At 42.5% G+C, this 12685-nt stretch overlaps 1 protein-coding gene across 5 annotated transcripts in view; it reads left to right on the top strand.

Annotated features, from left to right (window-relative positions):
- Nucleotides 1-7094: 7094 nt before the first annotated feature.
- The window catches only part of Ube2r2 (ubiquitin conjugating enzyme E2 R2), a 101375-nt gene continuing 95784 nt past the window's right edge, over nucleotides 7095-12685 (top strand). The window contains exon 1 of one of the 5 annotated variants that reach the window (XM_078047746.1): nucleotides 7095-7877. In XM_078047746.1, coding sequence (XP_077903872.1) covers nucleotides 7701-7877 — 177 coding nt within the window. In that variant the 5' untranslated portion in view covers nucleotides 7095-7700. The remainder of the gene's footprint in view (nucleotides 7878-12685) is intronic. The other 4 variants (XM_078047747.1, XM_078047748.1, XM_078047750.1 and 1 more) reach the window with 4 other exon arrangements.

A 12685-nucleotide genomic window follows, 5' to 3' on the forward strand; every position in this document is an offset into this window, starting at 1 on the left:
GTGGTGGCTTGGGAGGCTGAGGTAGAAGGATCCCAAATTTGAGGCCAGCTTGGATAATTTAGCAAGGCCCTAGGTAATTTAGTGAGGCCCTATCTTAAAACAAAAAAAGAGGGGGGCTGGGGATGTGGCTCAAGCGATAGCGGGCTCACCTGGCATGCGTGCGGCCCGGGTTCGACCCTCAGCACCACATACAAACAAAGATGTTGTGTCCACTGAAAACTAAAAAATAAATATTAAAAAAATTTTAAAAAAAGAGGGGCTGGGATATATCTCAGTAAAGTGCTTGCCTCGCATGCATAAGGCCCTTGTTTGATCCCTGAAAAAGGAACTGGCAACTTAGCTCAGAGGTAGAGCACCCCTGGGTTCAATCCTTGTGCAAAAAAGAAAGGTTTCCTAGGCAAGATAAGGATTGTGCTAAATCTTTTTTTTTAAGCAGGGAAGTGTACTGGGGATTGAATCCAGGATGCTTAACCACTAAGCTACATCCCAGCCAGCCCTTTTTATTTTTTATTTTCAGATAAGTTCTTGGCAAAATTGCTTAGGGCCTTGCTGAGGCTGACCTCAAATTTGAGAGCCTCCTGAAATCCTGGAATTACAGGCATGCACCAACACACCTGGCACTTGAACCATGATTTAGTTTGAATTGACAAAGAGGAGGCAACACCACTGAGAAAAAAAGTCTTGAGAACAAAACAAAGAGCTGTGAAATTTGTTGCGCTTTCCTTCACACCTAAAAATGTTGAAGCCCTGTAGTCAAGAATGATCAAAGCAGGGTGATGCCTGTAACCCAGCTACTTGGGAGGCTGTGACAGGAGAATCACAGGTTCAAGTACAGCCTGGGCAACATTGGGAGAAAAAAAGATCCAGTCTCAGAAAAAAAAAAAGTCAAGATTTGACATCTGGGCTAGGGCTCTAGCTCAGTGGCAGAGCATTTGTCTAGCAGGTATGAGGCACTAGGTTCCATAATTAGCACCAAATTTAAAAATAAATAAAGACATGCTGTCCATCTCCAAATAAATAAATAAATAAACAAACAAAGGAACTGACACCTGGTCTCTGTGGTAGAGCATGTGCTTTGTATATGAGAGGTCCTGGATTCAATTTCCCAGCACCACAAAAAAATAAGTAATCGATAAGAAATGTCAAAGCCCTGTGCCTAGTGTCCATTATAGAGAGTTAAATAAGCCTAATAGCAAACCAGAAACCTGGGAGGATGTTCTCACTCTCCCATTTCACAAGTCAGTTCCCTTCATTCATTTAAATGTAACTTCACAAGTTTCTCCTGTCCCTGTCCTGCCCTCCATATAGAACTACATCCTGCCCCAGCATATTGTTTTAGGCACCCTTTTAATCACTTTGATTGGTACTCCCAAAACCTGTAACAATGTTATTTATCTACTAACTACTTGTTTTTGTCTGTTTCTGTCTTAGCCACTAGAATGTAAGATTCATGATGGCAGGGACCAATTATTTGTTTCATTCATTATTGTATCCCTGGCATTTAGCACAGGGCCTATCATGTGGGAAGCACTCAAAACATATTTGTCCAATGAAAGAAAGAATGAATAAATGGCTCTTTCTCAAGAGCACATCAGAGACTAGGAGGAAGAAAACAATTGCATTATAGTGTGTGGGTGCTGTGACATGCATAGATTGCTGTAGGAACATTAGGAACATTACAACATGGTAATTAAGGGCAATCACATTGGAGTAGGTTGGTTGAGGTTAACTTCAAGTTCTGCTATTTACTCTCTGAGTGATCTTGAGTAATTCTTTTAACATCTTTTTAAATGTTTTTTTTTCTTTATTTAGGGAGTGGAGGTGGGGAATTAAACCCAGGGCCTTGCATGTTAGGCAAGTGTTCCATTGTTAAGCTATACCCCAGCCCATATTTTCACCTCTTTAAGCCTTGCTTTATTCAGTAACATAGATATTCTACAAATAACCAGGTAATTGATTCTGCATGTAAAAATCCTGTCACATGGTAATGCTTAGAAAATGTTAGCTATTATTATTAGAGGAATATTGTGGCTTCTAAAAGCAGTGTCTAAATCTTACATATATGTTAATATGTTGAATTTGAAAAATGTTGGCCTCTTAAAAAGAGTCATTCTTAAAAGTCAGAATTATCCTTCCTAACCCAAATGTATCTTCCTCCACCTTAACTTACCAAGATTTCCTATCCTTTGTGTGTGTGTGTGGGGGAGGTGAACCCAGGGTCACTGGACCAGTTGGCCACATCCCCAGCCATATTTTGTATTTTATTTACAGACAGGGTCTCACCCAGTTACTTAGTGCCTCTCTGTTGCTGAGACTCGCTTTGAACTCACGATCCTCCTGACTCAGCCTCCCCCAACAGCTAGGATTACAGTTGTGAGCCACTGTGCCTGGGTAAGATTTCCATATTTTTTCTTAATTTTTTTTAATATTTATTTTTTTAGTTTTTCGGTGGACACTACATCTTTGTTTGTATGTGGTGCTGAGGATTGAACCCGGGCCGTACGCATGCCAGGCGAGCGTGCTACCGCTTGAGCCACATCCCCAGCCCCATATTTTTTCTCTTTGGAAGAAAGATAATGGATTATTTGCAAGTTCCCAGGTTTGCAAGTACTAAGTGATGCCTTAGTGACTGAGGGGAAGGACAGGTACAGTGGTACACACCTATAATCTCAGCTACTCAAGTCCAGCTACTCTGGAGGCTGAGACAGGAGAAATGAAAGCTAAAGGCAAACCTGGACTACTTAGCAAAATTCAAAATAAAACAGAAATAGAAAAAGGGCTCAGTGATAGGCACTCCTGGGTTCCATCCCCAGCATGGTGGGGGGCAGGGTGGAAGGTTGTTTTGTTTTCTTTACCACAAGAGGGCACTAATCAATCAAGTAAATTTCAACCTATCATTAGAAAACAAAGAAAGCTCTAGGAAGTTATTTCTACTATTTTCCATTAAAAAAAAAATGCCGTCCTAGCAGAATAAAATAGACATTATTATTGCTGTATGTACATACGTGACTTTATGACCAATGTGATTCTGCAACCTGTATACTCAGAAAAATGAGAAATTATACCCCAATTCAAATGTAAGATATGTGAAGATCATTGTACTGTCATGTGTAACTAATTAAAACAAATAAAAAATTTAAAAAAGAAAAAAATGCTGTCCTCTATATATCTAGATATATACACCTATCTAGTAGTTCTGGAGACTGAACCCAAGGCCTTGCACATAGTAGGTAAACTGCTGTACCATTGAGCTACTTCCAGCCCCTATTCTTTGTTTAGACTACAGTGGCTTAGTACTAAAGATTGAACCTAGTGCCTCCTGCATGATACGTATCCTGTATCACTAAGCCACAGCCCCGCTGCCCCCCCCCAGCCCCAGGCAGGATCTAACTAAATTGCCAAGGCTGGCCTCAAACTTGTGAGGAATCTTTCTGCCTCAGCTTCCCAAGTAACTGGAGTTATAGCCATGAACCACCATGCCTGGAAAAAAATGTTTTGAGCACTTAGTATGTGGCAAACATTGGGGTAGGTGGTAAATGGTTATGAAATTTATAGTCCTGAATACCTACTGTGTGTCTGAGAGTGCCTGAAAGCCTAGACTTGCGAGTGGAGTCCAATTTTTTTTTTGTGTGTGCATGTATGTGTGTGTGTATGTGTGATACTGATTGTCTTTCTGCCCTTGGCCATGAGTCTGAGAACAATTACTTAGTGTCTACTTTGTGTCACACTGTGTGCTGGTTTCATGAGATACAAGGATGAATAAGACACAGTTGCAGCCTACCAATAGGTAATGTTTTACTTAAGCTAGTTTTGTAGAATTGCAGTTCCTCTGACTTGAGAATTGGGAAGACTTGAGTACAAAACTCATTACCACACTAAGCTGCCAGCCTTCCAGCTTAGGATCATGTCCATAGTGGATACTTAGTATGAGTTTGTGAGTTGAACTCAGGGGACAGCTTCTGGTCTGGGTGGCAGATGTATATTCAAGTGGGTTAGGTGAGAGAGCTATCATTGTATAGATCAGGGTGAGGCTATGATTTCATATAGGTGAAATGCTTTGAAGATGAACTTTCTGCCTATTTGTCTACTCACAACCTTGCTATTAAAGGTGTCAACACCATCTCCCACATTTCCAGGTCAGCAATCTTCATGTCCCTAAATTGGTGGAGGACTGGAAGGCTGAAAAAGGCATACATCATTATTTTGGGAGGAGGGTTGCAATGAATAGGAGGACACTTCACCCTACTAGCTTCCAACTTAGGCCTGACAGTTCTCTACACTGAGCCACATCTCCAGCCCAACACTTCCCTTCCTCTGACAAGAGCTCTAATTCTAGTGGAGTTTGGTCTCAAGACTTAGATGGTAGGTAAGGCTGGGGGTTAGAGAATATTTATTTTTTCTTTTATTATTTTTTTTTTTAAAAAGGAGAGTGAGAGAGGAGAGATAGAGAGAGAGAGAGAATTTTTTAATACTTATTTTTTTAGTTTTCAGCGGACACAACATCTTTGTTTGTATGTGGTGCTGAGGATGGAACCTGGGCCATACGCATGCCAGGCGAGCGCGCTACCGCTTGGGCCACATCCCCAGCCCTAGAGAATGTTTAAAGTATGGAGACCTCATTCATTGAAAACAAACCCAAGAAAGAAAGAAAGAAAAAAAAGAAATAAAAGAGAAAGGCCCTTTATGATTTGTGCACACTGATTTTCTTTCAAAGAGTACAGTATAGAATGATGAAGAAGGATGAAGCTATACTTCACAATGAAGAAACCTGATATACTTATTACCTCAGCCAGGTGATCAAGGTCAACATCAACAGTGTTAAGTCATGTTGCTTTATCATGTGTCCTCGATATGGTATGATGAATATGGCATTTTTATCTCTATGATTTTTTCTCTTAAAACCCATAACCCCAGTCTTATCACAAATCCCAGGTGAAGGACCACCTACAAAACATTTGAGGCCAGAGGTGGTGGTGCATGCCTATAATTCCAGCAATTTGGGAGGCTAGGCAGGAGGAACAAAGTTCAAACCCAGCAGCTTAGTGAGGTCCTGTTTCAAAATAAAAACAAAAAGTTCTGGGAATATAGCTCAATGGTAAAGTTTCCCTGGGTTCAATCCCCAGTACACTCCCTACTATAAACAAAATTGTTTTGACCAATATTTTTCAAAAGTATCAAGGCATCAAACACAAGAAAAGTCTAAGAAACTGTCAGAGTCAAGAGGGAGTCTAAGAAAACATGAAAACTACAGTCTGGTAGCTTGGATGGAATTCTGGGACAGAAAAGGGACACTAGGCAAAAACTAAGGCAATATGAATAAAGCATGAACATTAATGATAATGTATAATACATTAATAATAATGTATCAATATTGGTGATAAATATACTACATTAATATGTTATTAGGGGAAACTGGGTAACAGGTACATGAGAACCCTACTGTCTTCTCACTTTTTCTGTAAATTTAAAACTGTTGTAAATATAAAGTGTATTAAAAAAAAATGAAGAGTGTATCCACAAAATAACTATACTGTTCTTTAAAGCTCCTAGTTATGGGCTGGGGATGTGGCTCAAGCGGTAGCGCACTCGCCTGGCATGTGTGCGGCCCGGGTTCGATCCTCAGCACCACATACCAACAAAGATGTTGTGTCCGCCGAGAACTAAAATAAATAAATCTCTCTCTCTCTCACTCTCTCTTAAAAAAAAAAAAAAAGCTCCTAGTTATGGATCACTTGCCAGTCACCAAGCTAAATGCCATACATAGATGACCTCATTTAATCATTACAATTGCTTGTGTTAGGTATAATTAATATAAGTGGTGGAACCAGGGTTGAAACCAAGATCTCTGTGATCTCAAAATTGAATGGAACTCTCAGTATGCTGGCTTTTCTGGGAAGAGGTTTACACAGTTACAACACATGCTTTTCTAAGAGAAATAAGTATTCTTTTTTAAAAATATATTTTTAGTTGTAGATGGACATAATACCTTTATTATTTTTATGTGTTGCTGAGGATCAAACCCAATACCTCACACAAACACTCTACCACTGAGCCACAATCCCAGTCCAAGAGAAAGAAGTATTCTAAATAATGGGGACTGAAGACTGTCTCCATATTTTACTTCAGTTATGATTATCTCAGGAGTTGGAGGTTGAACAATCAAGCTGAAGGAACTATAGGGATGGGTGTCAAAAGTCCAATCTCAGTAGTTTCACAAACCGGGATAAGCAGAGCAGTTGTCCATCCCATAGCACATTGAGAAGGGCCAGGAAACCAGGTTTAGTTTAATTCTCTTTCCTCATAACTTCCTCTTTGTAGTTATTAAGGGAAGCAGGAACTGGCCTTCCTGCCTTTTCTCTTTTGAAAACATGCCCTCTCTAAGATGGGTGATTTGCCCAGTGGCACACAGGCCAGGAGGTTGGATCTGCGGGAGATTAAGTTGGGAGAGAAGTTGGGAAATAGATGGACATAATACCTTTATTTTATTTGTTTTTATGTGGTGCTGAGGCTCGAACCCAGTGCCTCACACTTGCCAGGCAAGCACTCTTCCACTGAACCACAACCCCAACCTCAAGCTGGGAAATCTTGTTCCCATCGCTATGACCCATATTATCAATCCTTCTTATTCAAGCACCTACTAAGTTCAGGGACTGCAGACTAGGTGTCGCGGGGGTGGGATGGGGTTGGGGGTGGTCTGTAGAGGACTAGAGCTCTTTCGAGGACTAGTCCTAGAACTGCTGTTTGGAGGCCGGTGAATACACGTTGGGGGAAGTCACTGAGAGCTCTTGGACCTGAAAGTCCCTTCCGGGACACGCCTCTGGAACCGCGGCGCCAAGCCACAAAACCGACCCTTTGGGGCCAAGGCGATTCTCGACCGCCCGCCCTCAGGCTCCTACAGCCATTAGCCCTTTAAGGGCGGGGGACACGCGCCGGCGTCACAAAGCGTCGCCACAGCCACCGCGCGGGCGGGAGGGATGGAAGCCGGGAACGGAGGGGAGGAGGGGAGGAGGACAAGGCAGGCAGGCGGGCGGGCGGGGGAGGGAGGGGCGCGCGCACGCGCGTCGGGCCGCCAGCCGCCAAGAGCCGCCCCCCTCCTGGCGCGCGCCCCTCCTCCCTCTCTCCCTCCCTCCTTCTCGGCTCCGTCGCTCCCGCGGCGAGAGGCGCTCTCGTTCTCCTCCTCCGCCCCTCCCCCCGCGCAGCCGCCGCCGCCGCTGCCGCGAGACCCCCGCGCGCCACGCTCCCCCTCCCCCTCCGGCCCCACGCGCCCTTCGGCCCCGGCGGCCCCCGAGGCGAACGAGAGGGCGAGCGAGCGCGGCGCTCCCGGGCCGGCCCGGCCCCCTCCGCTCACCATCGCCGGCCCTTCGCCGCCTTCCTCGGCTTCCACCTCCTCTCCCCCCCCCCAAGTAGAGGCCCCCTCCGGGGGGGGGAGGCCCCGGACCGGGAGCGGATTCCCCCAACTCCTTCAACCCCTCCCCCACCCGGCCGGAGTGTGAGGAGAAGGGCCCAGCCCGGCCCGCGACGCGTGTGAGGACACCGGGCCGGCCCACGGGCCGTCTGGGGCCTGGTCCGGCCCGCCGGGTGTGTGAAGACCGGGGCCCCGTGTGGCCTGGCCCGAGGGCGAGCGGAGGGGAGGGGCCTGGTCCGGCCCGGCCGGTGCGCGAGGACTGGGGCCCCGGCCCGGCACCGCCGCCGCCGCCGCGATGGCCCAGCAGCAGATGACCAGCTCGCAGAAGGCCCTGATGCTCGAGCTGAAATCCCTACAGGAGGAACCGGTGGAGGGCTTCCGGATCACCCTGGTGGATGAGTCCGACCTCTACAACTGGGAGGTGGCCATCTTCGGACCCCCCAACACCCTCTACGAAGGCGGCTATTTCAAGGTACCCTCACCCCCTCCTGGACCCGGCTTTCCCCGCCGAGGCCTCGGTTCCTCCCCGCGTTGGACAGTTTTCGGGGCGGAGAGTGTGAGCGCGGGTGCGTGGAGGGGGCTTCTCGCCTCGTAGCCCCCTCCCCCATCCGTGGAGGCAGGAAGGCCTTGCTCACCAAGTGCCTTTTCTTTGTCATGGGGCGGGGGCGGGAGGCCAGACTGCACCGGGAAATAGGAAAGTCTCTCCGGCTGGGGTAGTGGCTACAGGGGAAGGAGGGCTGTCTTTGTTTCCCCAGCTGAGGGTGTGTGGAAAGAGGTGGTCTTTCTTTTCTTGCTCTCCCATTAGAGCTCTCCCTGCGCAGGCTGGAACTGCCCCAGAGGGCAGGGTGACCTGCACTTATTGGATTGGACTTTTCTTTTTTTGGGGGTGGGGGGTGGGGGGAGGGGAATTAGCCTGTCATTCCAGAGGCTGCCAGTGCCCTGACATTTTGAGGTTTCATTGGGCTTCTTGGATAGTGGTAGTTCCAACTTTGCATTCCAGTGTGCTGTAATAAAGGACCCTAGGGGTGGTTTAAAAAAGAGGTGCTTGCGTTGTCTTGCCATTTATCCACTTGAAGGAACTTTAGCCTTCTTTCTGTCCTCATTCTCCATTTACCTCAGTCAGTGCTTCTTTAAAAACGCCCTTTGTCCTCACCCCGCCATCAAGTTTACTAGCATTTTTTTTCTTCATGTAGAAACACCCACAAAGGGTGGAACGTGTCTTGAGAGGAGATTGATAGTTTCCCACTTTAGGGAAACAAAATGGAAAGATTTTGCTCAGGTAGAACTCGAGCGAGTGGAGTCATTTCACAGATGAAAAGTATCGCAGGTGAGATGGTTTTCTCTGGGTGGGATGGCTCCTTAGAGACCATAGACATTGTTTCTATTGTTTCCTGTGATTTTAGAACAGTGCTTCCAAAATTATTCTGGAATCCAAAGTATTTTTCTAAAAACTCCAAGGTAGATGACTTGGAGGTAGTTTTTCTTTTGTTTTGGGTTTAGCATTTTTGCAGGGAGGAATCCCAAATTGAGGATTTGAATTTTTAAATTTTGATGGCAAGACAGAAGAAATGAGTACTTAGGAATCCATTTTATTTTATTTTTTTATTTCCAAAATTAAGTGAAATAGGCCAGTGAGTCAGTTTTAGTTTGTTTTGAAGGGAGGGGTTATCTTGGCACAGGTTTTAAATGAGTATCTTAGTCATGTAGTTGTGATGTGTATTTTTAGGACTTAACCAATTACTTAACTCTTGTTTTCTACCCTTCTCTAAAGGTATAAGCTTTAGTTTCAGGCTTTAAATTGGGTCAACTTTGTAGAAGATAGTATTGATATGGAACTGTTTAATAGTGACACCATGATACTAGGAACACCTAGTAAAAAACACATTTTTAGAATATTATGTAACAGTGATATTCCTACCGTTTGCTTCATTTTTTTGAATATAAATTACACTTTATGTATGTGTGTATATTTGTCAACACATGCTATATTTTTCAGATGCAGGAATTTAAAATTACTAAGTAAAGGTGCAAGTTATTAGTGGCAAATGGAAAAGGTATTGCATTGTTCATGTTGAGGTACACTCTACTTTTTTAAAAAAAATTTTTAGTTGTTGATGGACATTTATTTTATTTATAAAATAAATTGAATTTATTTTATTTATAAAATAAATTGAGAATTGAACCCAGTGCCTCACGCATGCTAGTCAAGCACACTACCACTGAGCCCCAGCCCCAGCCCCATACACTATACTTTTAAATATAAATTTTTATTTATAGATATTGGAAATATTTTTGCACAAAACGGAATTTTTTTTATAAAAGCATTTTTAGCAAAATATTATTTAACTTCAATGGATAAAGTTTTAACCTTTAAAAAGTCTTTGGAATAACTGATGGTTAAGGCAAATGAGTACTAGTTAGAATAATCTTACTCCAATACAATTTTGTTAAAAAAAAAAAAACAGTGAAAGAAAATAATGGGTTGCAAATTGTAGTGTGGTTAAAAAAAAACCTCACAATTTGGGGCTGGGTTATAGCTCAGTTGGTAGAGTGCTTGCATTGCATGCACAAGGCTGCAGGTTCAATCCCCAGCACCACACACAAAAAAACCCCCACAATTTGGAATTGGTAGTATGCAAGGGTTCCTTGTAGCATACACACTGATTTAAAACAAAGGCTTTTTAATTTCAGTCCTGTTAAAAATAATGGCTTGAGGGGCTGGGGATGTGGCTCAAGCAGTAGCTCGCTCGCCTGGCATGCATAGGGCCCTGGTTTGATCCTCACCACCACATACAAACAAAGATGTTGTGTCCGCTGAAAACTAAAAAATAAATATTAAAAAAAAAAAAAAAGAATGGCTTGAACTGGGGTTGTGGCTCAGTGGTAGAGCACTAACACTGGGTTTGATTCTCAGCACCACATAAAAATAAAGGTATTGTGTTCATCTACACCAAAAAAAATAAATAAAGTTAAAAAAATGAATAGCTTAAATCTATTTTGTTGTATGTGTTAGATTTATTAGCCTTTGAGAGTGTTTACCTTAAATTTGATTTTTGTTTTTATTTTTGTACTGTGAATCTAAGTGCCTTGCCATTCTACTACCTCCAGCCCCTTTACCTTTAATTCTGAAGTGTAAAAAATGTGTGGAAATTTTTTTTTTTTTTTTGAACCCAGGGGTGCTTAAGCCATTAAACCACATCCCCAAGCCTTTTTAATTTATTTTTTATTTTGAATCAAGATCTCACAAACTTGCTTAGGGCCTTGCTAAGTTTTTGAGGCTAGCTTTGAACTTGTCCTGCCTCAGCCTCCTGAGCCATTGAGATTATAAGCTTGTGCCACCTTGCCCCACTGAAAATTCTTGTTATTTGTGGTGCTGGGCAATGAACCCAGGTCAGGGTTTTGTGCATACTAGGCAACTGCTGTTCTACCGAGCTACATCCCGAATCCTTTTACCTTTATTTATTTATTTATTTATTTTTTTTTAGAGAGAATTTTTAATATTTATTTTTCAGTTCTCGGCGGACACAACATCTCCGCTGGTATGTGGTGCTGAGGATCGAACCCGGGCCGCACGCATGCCAAGCGAGCGCGCCACCGCTTGAGCCACATCCCCAGCCCTATTTATTTTTTTTTTAAAATTTATTTTTTTAGGTGTAGATGGACATAACCCAATGCCTTTATTTTTTTATGTGTTATGCTGAGGATGGAACCCAGGGCCGTGCCCGTGCTAGGAGAGTGCTCTACTGCTGAGCCACAATCCCAGCTCACTCTTTTACCTTTAATTTTAACTTGTAAAAAACGTATGAATATTTTAGTCTTGTATGAAAATTTATTCAATAATGTTTTCTTCTGTTTTGTCCTTTATTGTATTGCCTTTTATCTCATTCGTCCTTTGTTGGAAAAAAGGCAAATTTAAATTTATGGTCATTGTTTTTTATTCCACTGCTTTTGTCTTAAAACAAGGCTTTTGGTGTATTCCACTACAGCTGCAGTTAAAAGTTGGCACAGAGCTTTTTGTACAACTCTTCTCCCTTATCAAATGTTGTTAATTTTTGAACATTTGGTATAATTTATTTTCAAGTTGAATTCTTTTTTCTGTTGGACATAATTGTTTGAATAACTGCCAATCATTCTTTAAAATTCTCACAGTATAACTTCTTTAACTTTTAGGTGTTAGTAGATTTCTTTTTTTTTTTTTTTATTTAAAGAGAGAGTGAGAGAGGAGAGAGAGAATTTTTAATATTTATTTTTTAGTTCTCGGCGGACACAACATCTTTGTTGGTATGTGGTGCTGAGGATCGAACCCAGGCCGCACGCATGCCAGGCAAGCGCGCTACCGCTTGAGCCACATCCCCAGCCCGTTAGTAGATTTCTAACATCTTTTCACCATGCAGTGGTTGGCACCACAGGAACTGTGGTGGAGACTGTAAGACTTATACTGTTTCTTAGTATTTTTGTTTTTTTATTCATCCTTTTTTCACTTTTTTAGTACCTCTAAATTGATTCTTAGCTTTGGAGGCAATGAAGGTATGATGGGAAAAGGTAGTTTCTTCTGTTTTGCATATTATAAAATTCTGCCCTCACCTTTTCTTGATGTTATTGAGGGAACATCTGAATTTCTTTGCTTCTTGGAATTTTTCCTCTATTAGTTCATGGTTTAGGACATAGAGAACACCCCTGAGCTCATTTTGATACTATGGAGCAAGCTGGAATTTTTATTATGTTACTGTTGATCAAGGCAGTAGTTTCTCTCCTTTAAAAGGAACTATCTTTTCAAATACCTTCTGATAATGATTACAATGAAGTGTGAATGATTTGGTATAGAACCTCCTTGGAATTCCTGCATTATTTATCTAAAAGCATGATAGTGTGAGATTATAGTCAGAAATCAGAGTGCCTTTCATCATATTCATAATATAAAAGTTTAGATAATAAAGAAAAACTTAAAATATCATAGGTAACTTCTGTAGATTTTATTCAGTAATCTGAGATAATGAAATAATAGATGCATTCCATTTTTAGAAAACCCCAACTGACAAAAAGTATTTGTTAAATACTTAAAATTTTCCCTAATAGGAGTACTTCCTTATCAGAACAACAAACTCTTCAATTCTGTACATGTGCGTGCACACACACTTTTTTAAAATAAAGGAATATGCATATTCTCTAGGCTGCATTTGTTCTAGGATAAAATAATCTGTTTTCTGCCTCTCCTTTACCACCGGCCCCAGGCTCTTGAGCTGCTAGGATTACAGGTATGTGCCACCTTGCCCAGCAATA

Source organism: Ictidomys tridecemlineatus, chromosome 4 (assembly GCF_052094955.1).
Source record: "Ictidomys tridecemlineatus isolate mIctTri1 chromosome 4, mIctTri1.hap1, whole genome shotgun sequence".
Lineage (NCBI taxonomy): Eukaryota > Metazoa > Chordata > Mammalia > Rodentia > Sciuridae > Ictidomys > Ictidomys tridecemlineatus.